We start from the raw sequence: 27,436 nt of genomic DNA, 5'->3' as shown, positions 1-27,436 counted from the left end.
CGAGAGAGCATGGAGCGGATTACTTTGCTCGTAAAGCCATTCTTTTTTAGGCGGTCGTAAAGTTTGGTGATTTCGGTTGCAAGGCTGATAACGACGTTTATAAGTTAGTGTCTGAATATGACACTTTAGAGTAGTTGTGTTAGCCGGCCCACCGAGAACTCTGCAAAATACAAACGGAGTGCAGTGTTAGGCAGAGCACAAGCCAGGACTGGTTCGTTAGGCAGGAGCAGTATGCTACTCCTTCTCCAACTCCACTAGGGAGACTCTGTCACTGCAGCTGGGTCCGGTGAGCTACTGCTGCTCGTAGTACAGCAGTACAGTACTCCCACCGTGTGAGGCAGTCAGGCAGGGCAGGGCGTCGTGATCTGCCTGCCTGCCGCCCCGATCGGACGTCACATCGCCATAACCGCTCTCCGCCTGTCCATCAGCCGTAAATCGTGTGGCCGAGGCTGCCACCCCAAGTGGAGCTGGCAAGCAGCGCGGCACAAACGAAGTCCAGGAACACAGGCAGCGCCGCTCCGAACCGAATCATCAGGCCCAACCAGCGCTGTCAACAGGCAAATTCCCGCCGGGTGGGTGTACTTACCCGTCCCGTATGAAGGAAAATGACCTCATTCCGGTCCCCGCCGGGAGGAGGTGTTCTCCCCATTCCTTATCCTTGAGTTTCCATAGAATCCAATCTTATCATATATATATATATATGGGGCAGCGAGCACGATTGTATGATAGTCGAACGGTAATATCAAAATACTTCTTAACTATCAACACATCGCATCATCACATGTCCTAGTCTCGAAAACACACTCCCTCTCAACACGAACAAGCTCCACCTTGGGTAACTCGACGGTGCCAGATAGCCTCCTCCGTGTGCCCACGCCGCTATCATCGTCCTATGCCGCACAACCATGTTCTCACTCCGGATTTGAAGATAGAGCGATGGAGGAGCGACCAGGCAATGTGGAGAGAGGTGATCATGTGTGTGCGACGGCTAGTGATGGTTATGAGGGATAGGATTAGGGTTGGGATGGTTGGGCCGATTTTTTAGGCCTTCCGTGGAGAAATGAGGATGAGGGGTGAGGGAGTATGAATTAATTTTCCAAACGAGCTATGAATTAATTTTCCCCGTTTGCATCCGTAGGCCCAACCCCAAGTCCCCAACAAGAGGCGAGACCCTCGCGGAGAAAATAAAAATAAAAAGTAAAAATAGAAAAAGGGAAAAAGCTTTCATTCATTCCTCTTCCTCCTCCTTTCTCTCTCTCTCACCCCTCGTTCCTCTCTCCTCCTGACTCCTCCGCGTCGCGATCTCTCTCTCCCCCCGCACTGCCAAACCCCTCCTCCTCAGCAGCCGCCGCGCTCCGATCCGATCCCTCGAGGAGCCGCGACGCGCCCTGCGAGGCCGCCGCCGCGAGCTGCCTGCAGCCGCGCCGCAGGTCGTCGCCGAGTCGAGCCCCCATTGCTGCGCGCCGCGCCCCCCCGGCCCGTGGTGTTGCTTGGAGCGAGGAAGAAGGGCCGGGCGCTGCGGTGGGTTCAGGGTGAGCGCGTGCCCGTGATGGGGTGGTGCCGGCGGCGCGGTTGATGCGGAGGCCGCCATGTCGGACGCCTCGTCGGATCTCGGCGGCATCCGGGCGGGGCCCGTGGAGCGCGACATCGAGCAGGTGCTTGCTGATAACCTTGTTCCGTTTCGACGGATCAATTTCGCGATTCCTTCTTACTGGGGTGCAACTGGGAGCCGGATACAATCAGATAGATAGCGCTACACGTGTTCTGCTTGGGTTTCTGTGTGGCGCGGAATTTCGTGTTGGGTTACTGGGGTGCAACTGCGATTCCTTGTGTTATCGGGGTGGAATGGTAACAGATTCCTGCGGAATTCGTGGGGTTAGATGACACCGTTTGTTCGTCTTGCCTCTTCAGTTGGGTTTCTGTGCTGGAATGGAGCTCGGATTGGAGATTTCGGTTTGTCAGTGCTCCCTGTTCCTCTGCTGAAATTCCGCGAGCTGGGGAGGTGGTTGACTTGTTTGGCGTTTATCTGGTGTTTAGTTTGTGAGTTCAGTTTTTTTAGATAATGGAAAAAAGTTCTGGCCTTCTGCATCATGTGATGCATATTGTGAGTTCAAGTTGGGACTACTATACTTCTTTTTCCCCATTTTGGTGGACTTGAAGGGATCAGTGCGATGCTTTGGTGACTGCAGATTTACTTTGGGAGGACCACGAGCTGGTGTAGTTTTCAGTTGTAGATGCTTACCTTTTCCTCGTTGGTGTTTTGGCGTTGGTAATTGTGATGAACCGTTCAAATTGTATTCTAGTTAATTATTAAGTCGATCATTTACACATCATGACTACTATAATTAACTAAAATCCTATCTCGTAGTCTTAGCAAGTGTTTTATACCTAAGATCGGAACACAATCCTTTACAACATAATTCCTCACATTAAGGTATAATAAAGAGTGAGTAATGAAATTAGATTACAAGTCTTTAATTTATTACACTTTCACTATAATTTACATAACACTACCACTAGGAGGACAAAAAACAGTTTAACTCCTAATCGGTTAGAGTTACTACGTAGTGGAAAATAAATACGAGAAAGACAAGACGGTTAGTGCCAAGTGCCCATAAGCATCACCCCAAAATGACATCTCAAGAGTAGATAGCACTACTTTCGCCTGTCGCCAATGTCAGCATACGTGAAGTAGCCAAACACTAACTCTTCATCACCTGCACAACAAAGAAATATGAGTACGAATGTACTCGCAAGACTTAATCCATAATGTGTACATATAATAACCCGACCCGACTCCATGGATAATGCATTTGGGGTGAATTTGTAAGGAATCGGCTATAAGGTTAACTGAATTCATACGCAAAGCAGTTTTGACACAAGAATGTAAGCACATACAACTTAAATAAATGTACCCTCCTATTCAGAGATCAACAGCGTAAACATATCTGTACAAGGAACCGTCTCATAACCAACCTCAACTATCACAACCACTTCTCACATCGGAACTCTATGACTGATGCAAATGGACAGAAGCGTGCTCATGACTGAGAGTGTGTCAATTTAAATTGATCTTACACCCTGCAGGGGTACATATTTATCCACACGATACGAGGACTATTCGGCTTGTGCGACCCGCTAAAGTCCGCACAAGGGGTACTCGTGACAACCTTTTCTAATAAGCCCCAACCGTTTAAACATACGTCTATAGGTGCGAAGGTTATCTAGAACTACTCCTCGAGCAAACTAGATATCTTTACAAGTCTATTATGCCCATAACACCATAGACTCAGATGTCAAAGGGTCACAACTACAAAGGTATTCAGCTCATCCATTCCATATACGAATACGTGGTAAGTACGGAAAAATGCTAAAGTCAACTGCAACAACGAACAGTATTCAATCGATCCAAGCAGTCTATGACATTTAGGTTCCTCTCCTGATCCACCTCTAGCACCATCCACATCTCGTCTCATCCTCACAACTCATACAATCCAACATCATCATGAACTTTGTGAACATTAATAAGCCTTAATCTCACGAATAATAGTCGAATCACCGCTCAACTTCTACTGATAACCTATACATTGCTAAGCATATTACTTTTACGTTAAACATTAACATGATTACTCCCGGGTTACAAGGTTTGATATCATCAATGTCAAGGTAGGAATAATGCATCAACATAGGTTCTACCCATAGAACCCGACACTGACTCGCTAATATGCATAATATACATAAAGCGATAGTTTATCAATTTAGACATCATGTGGTCCAAAGTACAAGGTAGAATATGTTTAGATGCTTGCCTGGTTGCTCTGGCGCTTCGCTCACGAGTTCCGGTTCGGTGTCGGTTTGGACCATGCGAACCGTTGGCGCGTCACTCTATAAACAATCAAGAATGCACCGAATAAACCAACGAATGAGGAAAAAGAAATACGCTTATGATGCATGATCGTGAATTGACATGGAAGGCGTCCTGTCTCGAAAGCATTCGTAAACGAAAGCCAACGACACAAGAGACGAAAGGTTGAACCTCATCTAAGACATCCTATATTCACTGGGTACTGGACGTCTGGCGGTCAGACCGTCGAAATCGAGCAGAGGGAAAAACGGTACTAAGTAGGTCTGACGGCGGTCTGACTCCTGACTATGGAGTCAATCTGAGCGACTTAGTCTCACTGGCAGTCAGATTGGCCCTATTGGCAGTCAGACCGCGGGACCTTGCCGACGCCACCTCTTGCTGGCGATGCCTTCGAACACAAAAGGTACCAAAACGCTCTGCGACACTAGTGGAGTGTTTCTAGGGTAGTTTGGACAATATGAACCGACCCAAACTCGAGAAACCCGATGAAGATCTAAAGCTAGGGTTGAACTCGACTAAATCAAGATGGAGACCGATGAAAACTTGGAAACGGCGGAGAAACGGCAGGGGGATGCTCACCTTGGCGTAGGGGAGCTTTGTATTGGACCGGTTTGTCTCGGGGAAGCTCCGATGTGTGGGTCGGACCTCGAGGTGGTCGTTAGGCTTGAGATGGAGAAAACTCGGGGAAAAGCGCCTCCGGCGATGGAAAGAGGGGGAGGAACTCGGGAAGTTCGGGGGAGTCCTCTCTGTCGATCTCTAGCCATTTGGGACGTCGGGGTGATCTCTCTCTCCCTCTCTCTCTCTCTCTCTTGGTGAAGTGAACGAGTGAGAGTGAAATGGAAGAGAGAGAGAGAGAGAGAGAGGAGTGAATGTCGGTCGATGGGCTTTAAACCAAAACCCACTGCGCCCTGGTGGTCAGATCGCGAGGGGTCTTGGTCAAATCGCGAGGGGCGGTCTTGTGCTCAAAACCTTCTACACCCTGGCGGTCAGACCGCGATGAGCGGTCTGGTGCTCAAAACCTTTTGCGCACTGGCGGTTAGACCGCAGGTGGTCTCGGTCAGACTGCGAGGGGACGGTCTTGTGCTCAAAACCTTGTCTCCATTTTTCTTTTTCCCCCTTTCTCTTTCTCTTCTTCTTTTCCAAAGCCTAGTGAGTACTTCTAATTAGCCCTAGACCATTTCCATTCACAAACACAAATATACATGTGACGGAATTTGCGCAAAGCATAAAACTATGATGTCTGTGCTCGCTTAACCTAGATTAGGATTTTTGGGGTGTGACAGTAAAATGCTTTCCCATTCTGTTGTCAGCTGTAAATGGTGCTGAATTAGGGTGGAATTTTGATGGAATTGCAATGGGATTCTGTTCATTTGAGAAAATTGTTACAAGATAGATGTAACGCATGGTGTCTTTGTGGTTTTGTGGATATCAACTCCTGTAGATTTTGAGAGAGATGTCTGACTATATGACATTCAAATGGACAGCTTAAGCTTATTCTACTACTATAGTCATCTTTCTGGCACCAAGGATGGTCTTGCAGTGTAGGAGGTTTGGACTTGAGCGCATATCGATTTGAACTCTTTTCTGTTATGCCCATATTCCATTTAAGGTAAGCTTGTTAGACAAAAGAGCCAAGATACTGGGTGGAAATGAGGCTAGGTGAAGCTGCTCAAAACTGTACGAGTACTGATTATATTAACGTTTGGCATCTCGTTCCTGTTATACTAAATGGCTGTATTGCATATTTTCCAGTAGTTAAGAGACCACATTTGTCAGGCATATAATGTGTAACAACTATTGAAGGCTCTGATCAAAACTCTGTTTAAACTCTAAAGTTTACAGCAAGATGCTTCATCAGCTCCCTTCCATGTGCAACTGACAAGAGGCTAATAATAGAAAGTAGTAAGAGCAAAAGCAATACAGGAAAAGGCCAGTGCATAACTGAAAATATCACAATCACCAATCACCAATATATCTTCATATAAAATCACCAAGCTCAATGGCTGCTGTTGCTGTCGTCATTAGGACTCAAATACAAACGCAATGCTAACATTTTGCACAATAGGGATTATTTTGGTTTATTATTCTTTAATTCTTAGGGAAGCTTATGATTCTTTGTTGCTGATAAGTGATAAGCAAAAAACATGAAAGAAAGGCTCACACATCAGTCCATTGTTTTGTGAAAAAAGTCAATCTGAAGAATAAGTTGTCTGTAACATTAGCTAAAAAAAGGGCAAATAGTAGAAAACATCTGTTCATCTTGTATATTGTTACAACTTCAACATGCCACTTGCCTTTGTGTATGCTTAATGTTTTGTGCCTTTATGCTTTCAGAGTATAAATCCTGCAATGGAATTCCTTTAGGTATCATAAGGGCCTTTCGTAAGTGAAGCAATAAGTAATCTTGGTTTATGTCGTATATCGTCACTATTTGAACAATTAGTTATCTGATGTGACTTGCCTTGTATATGCTTAGTATTTTGTTTTGTTATGCTTTCAGATTACAAAACCATCGATTTACTTCCGCTTAGTATCTAAGGGCTCTTCATAAGTCCCAGACTTTTGTTAATCATTTTTATAGTGTTAGACATACAACATGCCGCGTGTTCCCCTTTATTTCTTCTAAAGTTGTTGGAATTTTTTGGAAGGCAAGTATATTACGCATTACTTGGTTGCGTACAAACTCTTGATGACTATTCTGTGCTATTTTATATTTTTCTCCATGTGACATCTGGAAGTTGCATGTTCCTGATTACTTGTTTATATTTCATAAAATATTGATATATATTGAAGGCTTGACACCATCTTTCTTTTTATTTTTTCTGTTGCTTCTGCAGGCTATCACTTCTCTCAAGAAAGGTGCTTACTTGTTGAAGTATGGGCGTAGAGGAAAGCCAAAGTTTTGTCCATTTAGGTTATCCAATGTGAGATTTCTTTGCACTTTCTAGCTTCACATTGTTTCTTTGCCTGTGTAATCCTCTCTTATAAGGTGTGTTTTGTTCTTTTTGGCTCATTCAGGACGAATCTGTATTGATATGGTTCTCAGGGAAAGAGGAGAAACATCTAAGGTTGAGCCATGTATCCAGGATAATTCCTGGACAACGGACCGTAAGTTAGCGTTCCTAAGAGGCTAAGACTCATGCTTTCTAGAAAATGATCCTGTCTAGCTATTTCTGCCTATTATGATAATTTGTTTTGATCAACAAGCTTCATTGTAAAAATCCCCATGGCTTGCTGTTGATGTTTGCTTGTCAACTCTATGAGTGCATAAGTTTTTCACTTTGATATGGATAAATAGCCTGATCAATGAAAAGGTGACTAGAAAATCAGGTTAGAACTTCATCAAACTAAAAACCGGCAATAAGGTCTAAATTTCTTTATGATATAAGTATCGCTACTTCTGACAGTTATACTAAGGACTTTACTTTCCAATAAACGTACAGTTATACTAAGGACTTCACTTTCCATAAACGTGAACTCTCATGTCCTGGTGCAATTGTCTTCTGTTTGTAATGAAAGTCATATATTGGTCATAGTATTTCCAATTTTCCATTGTGATGAACTTGATCACTTTACTAACTAGACCTTCTTTCTTCCCTTTTTTTGGGGATAATTCAGGCAATTTTTCAGAGGTATCCACGACCTGAGAAGGAATGCCAGTCTTTTTCTCTAATTTCAAATGATAGGTCATTGGATATTGTAAGTTCTTCCCGGTTCACATATCATGTTTTGTCTTTGTTGGTTCTCTTACTAACTTCAGTGTCGTTATTTCTTTCTTTCTTTTTTCCTTTTCCTTTCATTTTTAGTTTTTAATAAAGTTTCATGTTCACATGGTGACATGTTTTGTTTTGTTCAATAATATCAGATATGCAAAGACAAAGATGAAGCTGAGGTATGGTTTGCTGGGCTGAAAACATTGATTTCCCGTAGTCATCAAAGAAAATGGAGAACTGAATCAAGAAGTGATATCATCTCATCTGGTGCAACTAGTCCAAGGACATACACACGACGGAGTTCTCCGTTGAGTTCTCCCTTCAGCAGCAATGACAGTGTCCACAAGGTATCATTATCTCTCTGTGTCTGAAAAATCTATTTAGAATAATCGTCGAGTTTCACGCCTTAATTGCGATATCACCATTGCTTGAGAAAATGATCCTTGAAGTTGTTTCACATCAGGATGGCAGTGAAAATTACCGACTCCATACTCCATATGGGAGCCCACCAAAGAATGGCTTGGAGAAGGCCTTTTCTGATGTTGTGTTGTATGCAGCTCCTCCCAAGGGCTTCTTCCCATCAGATTCTAATGCTGGATCAGTCCATTCTATGTCTTCTGGACACTCTGATAACACAAATGGGCACCCCAGAGGCATCCCGATGGACGCTTTCAGGGTCAGTTATTCAAGTGCTGTTAGTTCATCTAGTCATGGTTCTGGTCATGATGATGGTGATGCTTTAGGCGATGTTTTCATATGGGGAGAAGGAACTTGGGAAGGACTTCTTGGTGGCGGTAGTTCGAGAGTTGGTTGCTCCTCAAGTGCAAAGATGGATTGCCTTGTACCAAAACCATTAGAATTTGCCGTGCGACTTGATGTGCAGAACATATCTTGTGGAGGAAGGCATGCCACACTTGTCACTAAGCAAGGAGAGATATACTCTTGGGGTGAGGAATCAGGGGGCCGGCTTGGTCATGGTGTAGATTGTGATGTGTCGCAGCCAAAGCTCATTGATGCTCTTTCTCATATGAACATTGAGCTGGTAGCATGTGGTGAATACCACACTTGTGCTGTTACACTATCTGGAGATCTTTACACATGGGGAGATGGCACCTTCAAATTTGGGCTTCTGGGTCATGGGAATGATGTCAGTCACTGGGTACCAAAACGGGTGAATGGACCATTAGAGGGTATACATGTTTCATCAATTTCATGTGGACCTTGGCACACGGCACTAGTAACTTCTGCTGGGCAGCTTTTCACATTTGGAGATGGATCTTTTGGGGTACTAGGCCATGGAGATCGTGAAAGTATCTCAGTCCCCAGGGAAGTTGAATCCCTAAAAGGGCTGCGCACCGTGCGGGCAGCTTGTGGAGTTTGGCACACTGCTGCAGTCGTAGAAGTCATGGTTGGAAATTCAAGTTCTAGCAATTGTTCATCTGGCAAGATATTTACATGGGGTGATGGCGATAAAGGTCGCTTAGGACATGGTGACAAGGAACCACGACTTGTCCCAACATGTGTGGCTGCTTTGGTGGAGCCCAATTTTTGTCATGTTGCTTGTGGGCATTGCTTGACAGTGGTTCTTACAACTTCTGGGCATGTGTATACGATGGGCAGTGCTGTCTATGGTCAACTTGGGAACCCACAAGCAGATGGTATGCTTCCTGTACGTGTTGAAGGGAAGCTTCACAAAAACTTCGTGGAGGAGATTTCATGTGGTGCTTATCATGTCGCTGTCTTGACCTCTAGGACTGAGGTGTACACATGGGGTAAAGGTGCAAATGGGCGGTTAGGTCATGGTGATACTGATGATAGGAATACTCCTACATTGGTTGAAGCACTGAAAGATAAGCAAGTCAGAAGTGTTGTCTGTGGAATTAACTTCACTGCAGCAATATGCATTCACAAATGGGTATCTGGAGTGGATCAATCAATGTGCTCTGGTTGCCGTCAGCCATTTAACTTGAGGAGAAAACGTCATAATTGCTACAACTGTGCTCTGGTATTTTGTCATTCCTGCAGCAGTAAAAAGTCTCAGAAAGCTTCATTGGCACCAAATCCAAACAAACCTTACCGTGTCTGTGATAGCTGTTACAACAAATTGACGAAGGGGCTCGAGGCAGACATGCATTCTTCAGCAAAGCGGGGTGCTACTGTTCAGGGATTTAATGAAACAATTGATGAGGAGCTGGAAACAAGATCAAATGCCCAACTATCAAGATTGTCTTCAATGGAATCTTTTAAGCATGTGGATAGTAGACATTCAAAGAAAAATAAGAAGTTTGAATTTAACAGCACTCGTATTTCCCCTGTTCCAAATGGAAGTTCACATTGGAGTGGACTCAACATTTCAAGATCTTTCAATCCTGTCTTTGGATCTTCAAAGAAGTTTTTCTCAGCATCTGTTCCTGGATCTAGAATTGTTTCTAGGGCAACATCACCAATTTCAAGAAGAGCAAGCCCTCCGCGATCTACAACACCAACACCTACTTTAGGGGGTCTAACGTCCCCAAGAGTTGTTGTCAATGATGGCAAGCCAACAAATGATGCACTAAACCAAGAGGTTCTAAATTTGAGGTCTCAGGTACGCATCTTGCTGCATGTTTCTCCATTTTCCTAAGGTTATTTGATCAATACTGTTGATATTTGTGTTTTGCTTTCAGTAGTCAGTAAATAAATGTAGTGGACCTTTAGCTGACATCATGCCTGATTTCCAGCCCAATATGACAGCAGTAGTATAGTTTTGTCACAGAGTACTTAAAAGCTCAGTATTATCTGAAAGAGAGGATTTGCTTGCTGATATTGTTAGCTCTTCACTTACAGGTAGAGAATCTTACCAGGAAGTCTCAACTTCTCGAAGTGGAGCTTGAGAGGACTACCAAACAATTGAAGGAGGCTATTTCCATTGCCGGCGAAGAAACTGCAAAGTGCAAGGCGGCAAAGGAAGTAATCAAGTCACTCACTGCACAAGTAAGTCTGCTTACTCTGCGACCATGGAATTCTGCCTATTTTATGCACCTGTAAGTTTATAAGGATTGATTTCAATATTAGCATTTAGGGGAAATGCATGTGAAATACGATTCATATCCCATATCATCTAGCTCCTTTATGTTAGTATGTTCAACCAGGATATGAAGCTTGAAGGAAAAACAGTTTGGTAGGAAAGTCTGATGGTTTGAACAATTTAGAACCAAATAAAGGCTACAAGGTTCCAGATCTTAGTTCCTATGAATTTGTTGCTCTGTATATTCCTAGCTAAAATAATGGGTAAATAGATTTTTGATCTTTTGTCGCTCTCGCCACTTGTTTACAGCTATTGTCTCATGTTTTTTCATTTTTTTTTTGTAATAGTTGAAGGGCATGGCAGAGAGATTACCTGGAGCAGCAGCCAAGAACAGCAAACTACCACTGCTTCCTGGAATTCCCATTCCAAGTGACGTATCAGCTATGGCTACAGAAAGTTTGGGCAGCCCAAGCAGTTCCGGAGAACAAATTACAAATGGTCATAATGGATTACTTGCTTCAAATGGACCAAGTTCTATTAGGAATAAGACAAGTCATCCAGAAGTTGGCAAGAATGGAAGTAGGTTACCTGATGCAGAATCCTGCCATGAGTCTGAATGGGTGGAGCAAGATGAACCAGGCGTTTACATTACTCTCACTGCCTTGCCTGGAGGTGTCAGAGATCTCAAGCGGGTTCGTTTCAGGTACATGCCTTCAAATCCTGCTCAGATAACTTCTATAGCTACTGCTCAACTTATTCAGCATTACAGAGTATCAGCGTTGTTGGTTTACTTGATTCCTTTTCATTTGTGTAAATACAGCCGTAAGAGATTCAGCGAGACGCAGGCAGAACAATGGTGGCAGGAGAATCGGGCAAGGGTATACCAGCAGTACAATGTCCGCGTGGTTGACAAATCAACCGCCAGTGTTGATAATGATATTGCATCTCACTGACATTAGATTGACCTGGACAAACATACTTGATTACAAGTGGAGTTGAGGCCATGTTCCCTACGTGAAGGCTCTCGCGTCAGTCAAGCTCGGTTGCTAACGTGGCTACCATTTTACTTAGCCCCTTGGAAGAGGAGGTTTCCACTCCCGGGAGAAACAGAAGGGCGGATTTTTTCAGTTTTACATAATTCTTTGCTCTTACCCCCGTCTCTCTTCTTTTCTTTCCTCCTTGTGTGAAAAGTAGAGTGCTTGAGCAGAAGTAATGTAAATGCTTGGTAGCAGCAGGCTAATCTATCTTGTAAATGCATAAGTGCATCAATTAGAACGTCTCTTCGAATTTTTCCCTGATATTGTTGCAAATGCAAGTCCAAACCTGGGCTAGTGGCCTATGGTCCGTGGGTGGCTACGTTTGGTTTGCGAGGCTGGAGCTCAGATATTATCATTGCTTGTTAATCCAACTTGATGGTCGTGCTCGTCCTTTTGGGATCACAAGCAAGATGTTCTAGTATGGCAGTAATAGCAGCTGCAAATGGCGCATTGCCATTGGACTGTAACATCGTAATTGGGTCGTACCTCCAGTCTCCACCCTTGTTAATGAATGAATGACTGAAGTCTAAAGGCATGCTAAGGGTTTGGTTAATCTGACATGACTGAAACACATCTGGTCTCAAGGCTCAAGCAGATTACTTCCAGTATAACACTGCGGGTACTACACTACCCTAATTTAAGGCTACCTGAACCGGAAATTCCGTTTTAACTTTTACAAGTGGAAGTGTCGTTGTTTAAAAGAAAGAAGCAAGGGACTCCGGGCAACATTTTTTTGGAATTAAGATGAATTACATTTCTGAGTAATTTCTATTTCTACTGCAAAAGAATGATTTTAAGGACCGCTACATTTCAAAAGGAATAGAAAAAAAATCAACAGTACGTGTTAGCATCAATACAAGGTGCTGAACGACCCTATCTAAACAAAGTTGAGTTGCGCCAGATAGCTGCTTTCAGCAAAATCATGGAGACTACGATGAGGCCGGCCTCCTCCATTGTCAGTGCTGCTTGTTCCTTTATTCACCATTTTCCTGCAAGCATTGGAATCCTGCAGACAGAAAAAAAATTAGCATGCGGTATTTGACAATAATTTCACATTGAAATGTTATGAACAATGGGATGCTTACAAACCTGCAGAAGTTTAAGCATTTGCTCTTCGATGGTACCACGCATAGCCAAAGTTTCGACATGTATTGGACGAGTAGCACCCATTCGATGTGCCCGGCTAATAACTTGTTCCTCCATACTGATCAGAACAGAAAAGATATGACAACATCAATAATAATAATAATAATAATAATGACGACGACGACGTGACAGTGGTAACAAGTATCCTCATCAAAAGGGTTAACTGCTAACTGCCAATAGGAATACAAAAAATACCCAATCTGAGATACATGCAAGGCAACAAGACAGGTGCACAACATTGGTAGATACATACGCAGTTCGCATTTCATTTAGAGCCAAAAGTATTTACCGTACTGAACATCATGATTGGTAAATATTCAGAAATTACTTGATGCAGCAGAGTCTGTAGTTATTTAAACAAGTCTCTGAACACTTAGATTACCTCCTGTCCCATATAGGTTCCATGAGAAAAACATGTGTCACAAAACTCAAATCAAGGCCCAGCGCAGCAGTTCCATCCATGAGTAAAGCCATGCACATTGGATCATCTTGAAACTTCGTTAATGCACTTCTCTGCAGAGAATTGCGGCAACATCCAGATAAACCTTAAAAACGTTTCAGAGATTTGCCGAGTGTACTTTATCTTCCCAATTAGGCATCTATTTTTGTAAACATGTAAAGGATGGAATGAAGGGCAGTTTAGTGGGAACTAGGAAGCAAGTGGGTGACTAGAATGGTAAAACATCAGGGCATTGGGAGGGAAGGATAGGAAGGTGGTTAGGATAAATTGGTAGGGACTGTGTGGGAGCGGTGGGGTAGAGTACTTACCAAAAAAAAAAAACTGAAAAGGGGGAAGTGGCAAGGGGCGGTTCACTTCTGCATATACTAGATAGTGTGGATAGTGCACATCAATTGGGTTCACCAGGATAAAATAGGCCTTAGAAAGTCACATCTTAGTACACATCTTAGTATTAAAAAAGCTGTTTTTTTTTTTTTTTGGAAAGATAGGCATGGTTTTCCAAACGCTCCAAATACTTGGGTATAATTTACGATTATACACCAAAAAAAAAGAACAAGAAAACATACCTTATTCCCTAAAGGCATGGGACTGTACATTCCCGCATATGTTATTCCAGCAATAGTCAGCTGAACAGAAAGGAGATCAATGACCAACGAATTCGCGTGATTTGTTTAGTAAAATCTGGAATATGAGTATTTCGAACTACCTGCTGCTGAATGACATGAATATGCTCCAGAAACTGAGAAAATATTATTACTTTGTCCAACTTTGTATGTGGTTGACAAGATGGTGCACTAACATGACCAGCACCATTGGTTATGTAAGTAGAGTTTCCATGATTTATGCCTGTTTCTCGCAGACTTCTCAGCTTCTCAACCAAATAAGCAACTTTGCTGCTAGATGTTGATTGCCAATCTGGATCCCAGTCATCCTACATAAAATGAGAAAAATTACATAAAACAGCTTCTTTTCAAGAGCATGCAAATAAGAAGCATATAGGATCGCACAAGTACAAACCTGCTTATATGAAGGCTGCAACTCAATTAGATTCTTGGGCACTGGCCATTTAGGGTTTGGATTTTCTGGCCTTGCAAGAGTCTCAGGAGACTGCATCTCATAATGATTGCCACAACCAGGTAATGTGCATTTCTCACTATCAAGAGCTACACAATTAAGGCACAAAAGATGTCGACAGGGTGTGATAACAGGCAAACGACACCAATCTTTACACCTGAAAGCAATATGAATATGTGAATAAGGTAAACAACCTGACTGATGCATAAATACGATTTTTTTACTGAAAGCTTCCATACCTGAAACAATCGGCACCATTTAAAAGAGCATATCTTATCAATTGATATTCGTCTGAAGAAGGATCAAGACCCTGCTGCACCAGTAAATCCATTGTTTCCTGTATGTCCTGACCAGCTTCGGCTACTTTGATATGCCCAGCAACACAGCAAGATAAACGGACATTCTTTATAGTAGTAGCACGGAATTTCCACTGCTTGAGGTTGAGAAGGGATTCCACATGAGAAGGGTCGTTCCAATCAGCCATCAGTATATTTCGGCGAATAGTAGCGACCAGTTCATTGTAACTTCTTGCATGTCCTTCATTGAAGTCTAGGAAAGTTATCTTTTTGATGCAAGGAGGAATATTTTTCAGGTCTGCTTTTCTTGCACTAATCATTGTCCTCTGAAGCAGCTGCACAAGACGAGCGCGTCCCTCTTCCATTTGTGCATCAAAAGGCCTATGGATTCCAGAGTCCCATGACTGGTAGTTTTGACCATAAACTTCATCATGAAGAAACTTAAGCATGGGGTGAAGATGAGCAACCTGACTAGTTGGTGTATTTGGTGTAGGTGTACCAGTTAATATCCACCTATTTGATGCAACCAAAGAGACAGCCATCTGTAATTTGTTTGTCACAGCGAGGCTGGAACCTAATGTGTGCCCTTCATCCAATATAACCCTGAACCAGTGGATTTGCTTTAATGCACTTCTCTTCCGTGGACCCCATTCTGCACTTAATCTGCTGAAGGTGGTTATGACGATGTCATAGTCCCAAGCAAGGTTGTGAGCAGACGGCTTCTTGTAATCTCCCCACACAAAAACATTAAGGGTGTCCGAGGACACATGCCGCTGTATCTGCGCTGTCCAGTGATCAATTAAGTTAGCAGGTACCACTATCAAGGTGGCCCTAGATAAATAAAACCTTACTAAATCCAGCGGTTTTTCAAGAGCAAAACCAAGTGCTGTCGAATCAAAAGCCAAATCATCAAGCATAGAGGGATAGTACCATCGAGTCACACCTTTCTCAATCTTTCTCACAAGGCCAAATGCTTGAAAAATCTTGTAATATGGACGAAGACCCTTGCCTATGGTTGCACACGTATCTAGAACCGGGCGAGTCAAACCAATAGATTCCATTTCGAGATGTTTAGTGGGAGACAGTTTTGCCAACCATAACAAAGCCTTCTTGGTTTCTGAATTGATCATAGCAACATTATCTTTCAATATGCTTGTGAAAAATGACACGTTTTCCTCATTTCCGGGCAATGTACTTTTCTTGTAAAATCCTGGCAAATAGGTTATTTTTGTCTTCAAATCCCAGGATTCCTCTGGAGCGGTGCATTTCTGTCGTGCAGGGTCAGTGTTCATAGTGCAAAACCATGCTGTGGTAAAATCAAGAACAGTTCCATCTGCTAACCTCCGCCACTTTCTGCAAGCATCACACTGAACCCAGGTCTCACTTAACTCAGAGGTGGTGCCTCTCTTCCTTTTATTGCCAACTGATTCGTCGCTGTATGCATCCATGAGGTTTTTCCTAACTTGTCTCGAGTTTTTAGTGAACTTCAGTACATGAGTAGCTGACATTGGACACACTTCGCTGTGTGATGAAGCTGAAGACTTCTCACTCGCAGCATGCAACATGACTGCAGTTGGATCAGGGCTCACTAACCTGCCTCTCTTTCTTGAAGATCTGGTACTGCACACAGAATCACCACTATGTAGCCCACTTGAATATGGATCTTCTCTTATCACATCCTTCCCCAAAAGCTTTTTTGACCCAGATGAAGGGCTGTTTCTATTAGAAGAGCAGCTCCCACTTAGCTCATAGTATCCATATTTTTTACCTGGCTTATGCATGCACCATCTCACATCCACCCCTTGTGGAGGGTACGCCAGTGTTCCATGCGTTTTCAGAATAAGAGAGAGTGCGGTTACCGTCTTCCCTAACCCAGGTTCATCACAAAACATACCTCCACAGAAATCATTTACGGTTGGAGCATTTCCGGTAAATATTTCACCTGAGGTAACATTTATGTAGAAAGGGAAACCATCTTCAGTGCAGAAATCCTTGTAAAGAGGATGTGCTAGGACCTGTGAGTTCTGCTCTCGCTTTAACATCCATTCGACAGCAGCCTCTTGATGGGGAAAAAGCTTAAGCTTCATGCAAGGCATAATAGAGGCAGCAAGAGTCCTTAGATGATGACAAGTCACTGCTACTCTTATCAAATCCCTAGGCTTAAGTCGAATCAGTATCTTATTCAATACATCATCAGGGACAGACCAAATACCCAATTCCAGTGCTGCAGCATCTGGTGTTATTCTTGCTATCTGCATGCTCTTCTCCATCCTAACACTAGGGAGGGCTTGGAAGATTTCGTGCAGATCAAATGCCTTCTCGTTATTTGATATAGATGATACCTGATGGTCCTCGCAACCAAGGACGTGACAATCAGTGCAGCTCCAAATACACTGGTCCTCACTGTGTGGACTGTCATGAGAATTCCAGTCGAAAGCAAGGAAAGCATTCCTAGCATCCCAGTTGCAACTGCCAGAAAAAAAAGGGCTTAGTCGATGAAAGAGGCAACAGCAGGGAAAAAAAATACTGACATAATGAATATCTGCCACACTGCCCAATTCACAGGCATTATATGATAATTAGGTCTACAAAATGTACTAAAGCAGCATAAGAAGCTATATTTTTTGGATATAAACGAACAAAAAATCCACAACCTTTATTATTGCAGTATCAGTCAAATTCACAGAATATGCATGGTCACCTACATAGGCTGGGACAGATGAAATGAATAGGGGCTTAATATGGAAAAATAAGAATATCTGTTCATGGCAGAGGCACTGAGGCACTGACATTAACATGGCAGGGTGTGAAAGTGCCACAAATTTGGAACCCATTACAAGCTTTCATCACATTTTCAGAAGGGTAGCTGAACACATAGCCTTCTAAAAGACCTGAAGCATCAGAGGCTAGGAAATGTGGAAGAAAATAGGAATGTTTGGACATGATGAACAAAATTTATGCCCCAATTTTTTTTTCCGAGCACATGCCCCAGAAAATGTTCGTTTTTCCAGAAGAGACCAGAAAGGCTCATATCAGTCCAAATCTAAACAGATAAAAGAAATGATTATTTCTGTACTAATATAAAAAGCACCAGTCCTGAAACAGAGCATCATATGGAAAGCTTTCCTTTGCATTTGCGAGATGCCAGGCATACTAGTCATTCTTGGGATGGGTAAGTGATTCAAAGTTGTTCCCATCTGATTACACGCACAATTAAAGGTAATAAATCCTCTGTACACTAGTAGGCCTAATCCATCCCCTACCCAGCCCTCTAATAGTCTAATCCCCCCCCCCCCCCCCTCTCATGCCCTCCTCTCAATCGCCATCCTCCCCTCCAGTCTAACCAGTCCTTGGCCCTTGCATCCCTTGCCTGTGCAGCCCCTTCTGTGTTGGTGTCTCTGCTGAGGACAGTGAGTGGCTGGATTATCACCATGGCATGGTGGGGCTTGGCGAGGCAGAGGCAGCTACCACACCTCTGTTTAATTCTATGTACCATGGTGGCCAGAACGAAACATCCCCAACCCCCTCTGTTGCTCACTCGAGTCATCCTGTGGCTTGCGGCAGCGTAGAAGCAACCTGTAGTCTGGGAAGCATCCACCGCTAGCATTTAATTGTTACTCACTTCAGGTATAAGCTCACGCATTGCCATCTTTGTCCATATTTAGAGGTGCATTTGATTGTTCAAGATTAAATTCCCTCTGCTCTTTTATTTTTAATTCAGATTTCCTTGGACCAGCTCTCCAAATTGCAAATATTAGTTGATGAAAACACATGTCCAGAACACTAGATTTATATCTGTTGCAACCCACAGGCACTTAGCTATTAGTTACAACTTACGAAAAGTCCCAGAAAGGAAACATATAAGAAGATGAGCAGGGTTGAAAACTTAAATTCCTCATACAAACCGATCACAATGTTCATAACTTCAGACAAGGCAACGCAGCTAAAATATCAAATTGCGCATTAGAGACCTGTAACCTCAACCAAGCCTCATCCAAATGATAAAAACCTAACCCCTACGCCCACAAATCTCAAAATTTCGCCGAGCAAAAGCAGACGCGTGCCGCCTTAGAACCGGATATAGGGATCGGGGCGACAAAATTCCACCTATACAAACGGATGAGACACTCGGAACGGAAACGCACCTGACATGCTTGAAGACCGCGGCGGCTGCGGTGCGGGAGCGCGGGAACTGCCACCCGGACCAGGCGGCGACGGGCAGGTACACGTCGAGCAGCACCACCGCCCTCGTCTCCACCACCGCATCGTCCCCTTCCCCCACGCTCCTCGTCACAATTCTCAGCACCCTGCCCTCCACCTCCACGCACCGGTTCGCCACGAGCGTCCTCAGCAGGCGCACGACGCTCCCGCCGCCGACGGACGCCCTCCACTTGGACCGCGGTTGGGGCCCGTCGTCGGGGAGCGGCGCGAGGGGCACGGCGCCGCAGGCGGTGAGGGAGCATGCGGAGAGCGGGGGGATGGAAGCGGCTCCTGTTGCGTCCCAAGAGGGGAGGGAGAGGACGGCGCGAAGGTAGCCGCAGAGCTTGCGGTGCGCGGCGTCGTCCATGGCGAGCTAGGGTTAGGGCTGGCGCTCCGCAATGGGAGCGGTTTAGGCCTCGTCGCCGCCTCGAAGCATGCGCGATGATTCGTTGGGTAATGGCTAATTGCGTTCCGTGCGTAGGGGAACTGGAGCGGGAAGGAGGACGATGAGGAGGCGGCGACGACGAGGACTTGGCGGTGAGGGCGGCGCGATTGGAGAAGCCGCGCAGGAGCGCCCGCGGTTAACGGATCGGATCCGTGTTTGTATGACAGGTGGGGCCGACGTATTTGCGGGGCCCACTGTGGTTTGAAACCTATGGGATGCTGATCAAGGAAATAAATTATAGGCAGCGGCGCTAAAGATGTATTCTTTTGTAGCACTATTTAGATAGTTATCATTTGTTATTAATGTGGATTTTAAAGTGATAGTAAGATTCATCTGACGCTAATTATATATATCAGGTAATAAGATCATGTTTGTTTGAGCGGTTAATTCTGAAAAACAGCTTGCAAATTCTGAATCGTAAAGATAGATTAAAAAAAGTTGAGTATCCAAAAGCTAATAGTTATTTGTTTGTCTGGATTTTAGTAGGTAGGATTACTATTTGTATATATCAAAAGTCTATAATATCCCTAACCATTTTGGATGCCCTGTTTACCATAATGTGTTGTGTTTCTCATTCGATTAAACTTATAGCATATTTCTAAAATATGAAAATACATAATTAAATAGTAAAAGATACATTATTCATATGGACTTAGAATTTTTATCCATACAATTATTCTCTCATAAACAATCTACTCTCTCACAACAAACAAAACATCAGCAAAGTTATCACAAAAGATATTCATATCTCCCTCTTCATCTCCTAATTCCCTATTTACACCACTCCCTTAAGATGAAGATGTTTCAGGTATGAGCATGTAGTATTTATTTGATCACACATGTCGAAATCTTCATCACTCATAGCACTATTCTTGTTTGCTTTAGCACAGGATAACTTGGTAAGTCTAATAAATTCCCCACTTCATTTTCAAAACACCGAATGAACACTTAATCACATTGCGAAGACATTAGAAGATAATATTAGATTCACCTTGTCTACAATACATATATCGTAAATAATGGATATTAATAGAAAGTTAGAACTTTTGTGTTCTCTTTCTAATAAGTGTCACTTGCCGTCACCATTCTTTTAGCATTGTCCCATCCAAAGCCAGTATCTTTGTTAAGTCTTAGTCAGAAGTTATACAAACCCTTAAATACATCCCACCCGTTTTTTAGTTATGTTTTAGAGTGACATAACCATGTGCTTAATGAGAACTTCTCAGCTAGATGCTTATAGCCTCTAGTAGTCATAACTCTAATAGCCCTATTCTCAGCTCTTATTTCATCAACACATATTTTACAGAATATTGTATTATTGAAGGTATTCCAATCAATTTTGTCAAATACATTCATTTATTTGGTACAAAATAATAGAAGTAATGGTTGCTATGTAACAGGAAACAAACTATTCTGTAAAGAAACTCGCAGTCTAATGCTCTTAACTCCAAATGCTCGTGCAATTACTAGCCCTAAACTATTGATGATGAGCATAACAAGCAAAATAATTTGACACATAGCAAAACAGAAACAGCAAGATATTATGCCATCCTAGCCCACATAAGCAAAACGGAAATACCACATGATGGACTGAGTGACACAAATACAACAGAATTTGACACATGCACCAGAACAGAGTCCACCCAAAGTGATTCAAAGCAATTTAATCCATAGTATATGAGTGTACTGAATAAACATGTAAATAAATTCCTAATAGATAAAAAAATTGATATATAATTTAGTCAATTTGCCTACACAGTATATATACAAAAGCACACGTAAAAAATACATGAATCTCACTAAACAGAATTGAGGCAAATTGCTCTTATCGTGCCTGAGAGGGGAGCTGCACCGCTAGTGCCTGGGAGCGGAGCAGCGCCACCCGCGCCTTGGAGGGGAGCTATGTCGCCTTCGCAGGAGGGTCGAGTCGTCCTATACATGGCTACACCGTCGTGGGAGAAGTAGGCTGCCACTGCACCAAGCCTTGTCGGGTTGGGAAATGCTCTGGGCGAGGGAGACGAGATGGGTGAGGGAGAGCTGCCATCTCCGAGGAAGTAGCTCGTCGCATTGTCACTGAGGAACGATTTGCGCGCCGCCGTGCCTAGGAACAGCTGCGCATCGCGAGATGCAGCTAGCGAGGGAGATGCACCAGCCAAACTGTCCCTGTAGGAGAGGGTGGCGTCGAATTCGTCGGTGGTGGCGACGCTGAAATCATCCATGGCAGCAGCGTGAGAGATGTTGGAGACAAGGGGAGCGTGTGGGTTCATTGGTGGAGATGGGTTTGGGTCAGAGGCACGTGGGTACGGGATTATGGAGGGGCAGTGGCGGGTAAATTACACCTAACGTTGATGGGTAGTTTGGTCTTTTTACAAATTAAAAGTAGAGGAAAGATGTACAACAACGGATCGTGGGGTTGCTACAGTATTCTGTCTGTTTATTTTCACTTTGATTTATAAAAACTGTTTTTTACCATCTAAAGTGTAAACAAACATGATATAAATATGCAAGAAAAATTTCCATTTAAATGAGATACATCATTTTAAGATCCATATTAAGGACAAGCGACCACTATTTAGATACTACTTGTATTTACAGCTTCACTGCGTATATAATTTATTTCCCTGATCCAACGTGGTCTTTGGATCGGCGGGAGTTCTGTTTGGGCTTTGGATATGGCAAACTATGGGCTTCCTGGCCGCGTACGTCGTTGGTACGGACAAATGGATAATGATCGTCACGTCACAAACTTCACAAGGATAAAGTTAATTATCGTATTAGCATGGTTGAAGAAGCATTGCAGAAAATAATCACACATTTATTATTGACGGCAGCTCGGATACGTAATGCAAATTCTGCAAGAAAGAACATAGGAGTATGTATGTATCGTGGTACGGTGTAATCAACTGAGGATGATGCACGAATTTCAGGGATCCATCGATGCAGTACAATGACCAAGGTGAGAGCAAATAATAAAGTTACATATATATATGAAGTACGTTACGTACCAATAGCCAAATAAAGCAACAGATTAAACGCGCCGAAATCACATACGCATCCTTATCCTTATTAATGGACAATTAATCATGCATGCACGATCGATTCATGCCCTACATGGGCGGGAACTTGGACTTGATGTTCTCCACCACTCCGCCGTCGGTCTGGAATGCCCGCGCCAGCATGTCTGTCGGCAAAGCCGGAGAGGCACCGAATAGCGCCCCGGCCACCGGCAGCGTGCCCGGCAGCTGGCTGTCGAACGCCGAGATGGCCACGGCGGGCGCCTCCCCGACGCTCCACTGGAAGTGCACGAGGCCGCGGGGGAAGACGAACACCTCGCCCTTGGAGACGGTCCGCCTGAGGAGCCTGTTCGCGGAGGTGACAAAGCCCACCTCGAGGGTGCCCTCCACGACGAAGAGGATCTCGGTGGCGCGCGGGTGCACGTGCGGCGGGTTCACGCCGCCCCACGGGGCGTAGTCCACGCGCGCCATGGACACGCCCAGGGTGTTGAGACCCGGGAGCTTCTCCACGTCCGCCGTCGTCACCGCCGATCCCATGGGGTTGCCCGAGTACACGTCGGCCGCCTTTGCCAGCCCGCCGAAGAAGAAGTCGTCCGCCGTCACGTTCATCTCACGCTTGCACGGGAACCCGTTCACCCGCAGCGCTGCATACATGCACATATATACGTATAACGTCCATGTATGCATTTGATCACACTTCTATATGTTTTGTCGATGCAAATTGACAATGGCATGCATGCGCATGTACGGTGAACAAAATCGAAATGAAAATAAGATGCATGCATGTAGAGCAGTAGAGTGATGATCGATCATATCACTTACGGCCCTTAAGGGATTTGTAGTCGGCGACGCAGATGTCCTGGAGCATGTCGGGTTCGCCGGCGACCAGCGGGGCTGCGAGCGCAAGGAGGAAGGCGCAGGCGGCAAGGAGAACGGCGGGGAGCTTGGGCGCCATGGTGCCCGTGACGATTGGTGATGGTGGTCCTCGTCTCTCCTAGCTATATAGCTCAAGCTACTTAAGTGTACGTGCGTGTGAGCTGCAGGTAGTACGTAAGGAACTTTTGGTTTGATGGAAAAGAAGAGGTAGGGGCCTGGTATTTATAGACGCATGGAGTTGGGTTTCAGCGTATTGAAGACGTGACCATGAGAGTTGAGAGAGTGAATATATAGTGTTACTTCTCACGCCAAGTATCAACTGATCGAAATCGTGAATTGTTTTGTTCATGAAAACTGCACGCATGCATTGAACGGAGAGAGAGAGAGAGAGAGAGAGAGAGAGAGAGAGAGAGAGAGAGAGAGAGAGAGAGATTCCCTTGGTTAATCTTGATCGATTGTACCTCGCGTTTTTTTTCTATTACTTGTACGCGCGCTATATTGTGTGCACTGCACATATTTCCTATGCAGATGTTCGCGTGACTCAAGGTACCTGAAAATGACATAAGGGATTGATGAATCGACAACCAAAATAGACAAAGCACAATTCAATTTTCTTTTTTTCCCCCGAAACGCCCCCATGACATATTTTTTTTCGATACCCTAACATTTTTCTTGGAAACCACGAGACAAAATTTCTTCAGTAGCAACTGATGACTAACCAGCAGGCCCAGATGCTTTGTCTATCAGTTTTGCTATTTTTTAGTCACCCGATAATTTGTTAATCATCTCTGAATCAGCTAACTAAAACTGCAAGTACGTAGCTTCAAATTGCAGTAACGTGTGAGTTGTTGTTTCCACGCAAAAAAAATAAAAATCATGCGAGTTGTTATATGTTGGTTTAAGGCTTCAGAAAATGTAACAAAATTTCAAACTCTTGATAGCTAAGCACTGCCTCTATTGATTCATGATCTTCTCACGCAAACTCTTTTGACATAAGTTGCAAAATCGACAGAAGTATGCCATATTTCGCAAAGTTGCGGAAACAGAGATGTACCGTGCTTATAAATCGATTTGAGGAAGAAACAAGAAAGGGATATGTTTCACAATTTGGAAGTTTGGTGTTGTGTCAGTGCTGGACCACTGACACCTTAATTTGTAGGAGCTTACTAGAGTTATCAGCATAAGAGAGCTTTTTCGGTGTTTGCGGCATATCTCCTCTAAAAACAATGCGAAATATTGAACAACTATATATAGGTTTAATCATACTGTTTACGTGATTATGCATTTTAATAATTACTAGTTGCGTGTATATGCTTCGTACGTAACGCGTATCCGCGGCTGCGTGCGGGAAGTAGGCCCGCACGGGAGCAGGTGGGAGTGCGGGTGAGAGCGCAGGTGAGAGCGTGCGTGGCAGGCGGGTCTATGCAAGAGCAGGCAGCAGCGTGCGGGTGCGCGGGCGCAGGATATGGGCCATGCAGGGGAGCGGAATGGAACGCAGGCGTCGGAAATAACGGAAACGAAACATATGCGAGCAGAACAAAAATCACTACATATTTTTTTAAGTAGTAAAGATTATAATATTGTTAATATTTATATACCATGCTATTAAAGAGCGCTATAGTTTGTTACATAATCTATGAAATAATCGGTTCCTTAAATCACATGAGAACTACGATAATCGAGCAGCCTCGAGCCACCGCAACCGCGAATTGACCCGCCACCACCATCGCAAATCGAGCAATCTCACTTAACCCAGGTCACGGTGACGAAATGTACGAATGGATGAACGGAATCCTAGATCACGGTGACTAAGGTCACGAATAGACTGAAGGTTATAACCATTTAGGTCTCACTTTTCATATTATTACTTTTATACTATTTCTTTTTTCTTCAAAAATACCCTTATACTCCCTATCAGCTGTCATCAGAATTTGGCATTTTCGAATTGCGCGGGCAAGTCTGAATCCTGCGCATGATCCATCGCTTCCCAACCGATTGCTACTCCTCTCTGCGTATACAGCCCCAGAAAACTCCTCCGCGGGCGCTGGGCCTCCGATATTAACGGGCAATTGCATGACCGTACCATTGCTGTCAAACGTGTAACAACGTTAACAACTCATCTGAAAGTTGAACACAAACCAACAACCGTCCAATCATAGATATTCTTAACGCAATCTTTACCGTTGCGACAAGAATAAATTGCATCACGGGTCTTTAATCTTATAAGGTGGGTTGCTCAACCTCCCAATGTGCACTTTTATGCTTCATCTAATGTGCGTTAGGTAGGGTAACAAAATTGTCAATTTGTGAAGTGTCATGGGTTATCCAGAAGCCTTAAACTTTATTATACTAGTCCCTGAATCAATCGTTGATAGAATATAGGTCTTACAACAGGTGGTAACACAATCATACAATAAAGTGAGTAGTAAAATAAATCCACTAAACTAATAATACGTAAAGAATTCCGCCAAGTCACACGAACAAACATGCCTACATCACCATAGATCATAGTATAAGGTATGTCATTCCACGGACAACTCAGTTGCGGACTCGACCAAGATTTCAACGTCAGCCTCACCATCGACGTCGGTGAAGTTCGGATTTTGCTCTGAAATCATAATCAAGGGTGAGTATAAACGTATTCAGTAAGTCTTAACCCTTGCCTTACATCAAAGGGTATGAATACATACATATTGTATTGATAAGGGTAAGACTACAAACTTAATTTTGCGGAAATACCTAGTTTACACATGCAATAGTTTATTTTCATAAGACGGATTTTGTGAAAAATATATCATCATTATTAAATGAAGGAGGGTTTAGCCGTGGTGGAAGGTCACGTGGCCCAAATCTTAATGTTGCCAAACACTCTGTCTACAGTAACTCACGGCATATAGCTGAATCTATTTCCAAAAACGGGCATACACTGCCCACTCACACTGTAAGGAAACATACACAACACATGCTAGTTGTAGTGATCAAACCATAGTTCGTCTATGACCATGGACACAACTATTTAAATAGTTTTACCTCTGCAGAGTGGTACACTTTACCTATAAACTGAGTTTAACAACATACCACTGTCTAACCTCTGCAATGCGACTCAACAAAGCTATTACCCAGCATAGTATCATCCCACTAGTTGCTTACAGAAACTAACTAGGGGTTCCTAACCTGCAACTAGGCCTCTAACCAAGTTATTAAGCCTGCACCTGTTTGCACCTACTCTATAATTTTTCATTGCACTCCTGCTTCCGGACGACTAGTAGACTAGCTAGTGGGGTTTAGACTAAGCTCTCCCACATACATGATCGAGTGACTGTACTGTGAAGATTAGGTAAGATGTCACACTAATTTAGTCCTTAACTGAACCAAGGCAAATATCTCCACAATAAGTCTACCACACATGTAGCACTTTGCTCCCAAGGTATTCCCAGTGAAAACCCTGATTTGTCTCAGCTCTAACAGATTTTTTTTTTGTTATTAGCCATCTGGTAGCTCTTCATTCCGATAACCCACACATCACCAAAGTACCATATTTTATATAGATCGCAAAAACTAATTACAGTAAAGTATGAAATAATAGTGTAATACAGAGTCTAAGCATACTAGTAACAAGGGATTCGTCTTAGCGTAATCAATATTGTTGAACGGTAATTCTATGATTATCAAGGTTATATTCAGAATGGTAGCAATTAGCCTCGCTAATCTACAATAGGACATAACTAGAATAACAATTCAAATTATGCTGATAAATAATACTCATACAATTATTTAGTGGAAAAACGGCTGCTACGGGTTGTGGTGATAAAACCGGGCACAATATGATCAATGAGGGAAAACGGATTTAGACTTTCCTCTGTCGAAGTTCTCGAGGAGGTCTTGCTTATAGTCTTGCGTTCTCGGCTCCTGCTATCCCTCGAATGCTCCGATCTTTAAAATGCGGCACACAATAAATAAAATAAATACACACGATCACACAATTTAGCTCAAAAAAATGAAACTGAGGAGAACAGATATGGATTGAATTTAGATTAATATTAGCGAAAGAATTGTCAAAATTGGAGCTGAAACGGAGGAGAAACAAGCTTTTCAAAAATTAAATCTGGAAATGGTTACTATTCATCTAGACTGGCAGGAGTTGGGAGCGACAGTGGTCGACAATGAAATCACGGAGAGACTGTCTAGGTAGGGTTTTCTGGTGCTAGGAGTGAGTGTGGGGTGCGAGGGAGGGATCACCATGCTCGTCTTGGCCAGTGAGGCACCATCGACGACTGACGACAGGGGCGGAGGCGACGGCCAT

At 43.6% G+C, this 27,436-nt stretch overlaps 3 protein-coding genes across 4 annotated transcripts; 1 reads left to right on the top strand and 2 right to left on the bottom strand.

Moving 5' to 3' along the window:
- The first annotated feature begins 1,169 nt into the window (after positions 1-1,169).
- Positions 1,170-11,895, top strand: LOC133909610 (PH, RCC1 and FYVE domains-containing protein 1-like). Its single transcript, XM_062352116.1, has 9 exons — positions 1,170-1,655; positions 6,703-6,789; positions 6,884-6,973; positions 7,484-7,564; positions 7,731-7,925; positions 8,042-10,165; positions 10,405-10,551; positions 10,933-11,288; positions 11,406-11,895. The coding sequence occupies exons 1-9, from the start codon at positions 1,590-1,592 to the stop codon at positions 11,536-11,538; spliced, it is 3,279 nt and encodes a 1,092-aa protein (XP_062208100.1). The 5' UTR covers positions 1,170-1,589; the 3' UTR covers positions 11,539-11,895.
- Positions 11,896-12,336: 441 nt separating this feature from the next.
- On the bottom strand, positions 12,337-19,415 carry LOC133909609 (F-box protein At3g54460-like). 2 transcript variants are annotated; one of them, XM_062352115.1, is made up of 8 exons: positions 18,744-19,413; positions 14,542-17,067; positions 14,246-14,459; positions 13,935-14,159; positions 13,795-13,854; positions 13,151-13,281; positions 12,712-12,826; positions 12,337-12,628 (listed from the first exon to the last, which is right to left on the bottom strand). In XM_062352115.1, the coding sequence occupies exons 1-8, from the start codon at positions 19,163-19,165 to the stop codon at positions 12,500-12,502; spliced, it is 3,822 nt and encodes a 1,273-aa protein (XP_062208099.1). In that variant the 5' UTR covers positions 19,166-19,413; the 3' UTR covers positions 12,337-12,499. The 2 variants fall into 2 exon arrangements, 1 of the variants encoding a protein (XP_062208099.1); XR_009908410.1 differs by lacking the exon at positions 13,151-13,281 and having other exon boundaries at positions 12,490-12,628; positions 18,744-19,415.
- A 2,787-nt stretch (positions 19,416-22,202) lies between these two features.
- Positions 22,203-23,312, bottom strand: LOC133910244 (germin-like protein 1-4). Its single transcript, XM_062352760.1, has 2 exons — positions 23,080-23,312; positions 22,203-22,901 (listed from the first exon to the last, which is right to left on the bottom strand). Exons 1-2 carry the CDS (start codon positions 23,210-23,212, stop codon positions 22,351-22,353), a joined length of 684 nt encoding a protein of 227 aa, XP_062208744.1. The 5' UTR covers positions 23,213-23,312; the 3' UTR covers positions 22,203-22,350.
- Positions 23,313-27,436: the final 4,124 nt, after the last annotated feature.

Source organism: Phragmites australis, chromosome 2 (assembly GCF_958298935.1).
Source record: "Phragmites australis chromosome 2, lpPhrAust1.1, whole genome shotgun sequence".
In the NCBI taxonomy this organism is placed as follows: domain Eukaryota; kingdom Viridiplantae; phylum Streptophyta; class Magnoliopsida; order Poales; family Poaceae; genus Phragmites; species Phragmites australis.
The sequence above is the reverse complement of the archived record's forward strand: the minus strand, read 5'-3'. Positions and strand labels throughout refer to the sequence as shown.

Coding starts and splice junctions, on each gene's coding strand:
- LOC133910244 (XM_062352760.1), bottom strand. CDS start 23,212: ATGGCGCCCAAGCTCCCCGCCGTTCTCCTTGCCGCCTGCGCCTTCCTC. Junction 22,902..23,079: donor CTACAAATCCCTTAAGGGCC/GTAAGTGATATG, acceptor GCATGTATGCAG/CGCTGCGGGTGAACGGGTTC.
- LOC133909609 (XM_062352115.1), bottom strand. CDS start 19,165: ATGGACGACGCCGCGCACCGCAAGCTCTGCGGCTACCTTCGCGCCGTC. Junction 14,160..14,245: donor TGCAGCCTTCATATAAGCAG/GTTTGTACTTGT, acceptor CATTTTATGTAG/GATGACTGGGATCCAGATTG. Junction 12,827..13,150: donor GAACCTATATGGGACAGGAG/GTAATCTAAGTG, acceptor TGTTCTGATCAG/TATGGAGGAACAAGTTATTA.
- LOC133909610 (XM_062352116.1), top strand. CDS start 1,590: ATGTCGGACGCCTCGTCGGATCTCGGCGGCATCCGGGCGGGGCCCGTG. Junction 6,974..7,483: donor TAATTCCTGGACAACGGACC/GTAAGTTAGCGT, acceptor GGGATAATTCAG/GCAATTTTTCAGAGGTATCC. Junction 10,552..10,932: donor TCAAGTCACTCACTGCACAA/GTAAGTCTGCTT, acceptor TTTTTGTAATAG/TTGAAGGGCATGGCAGAGAG.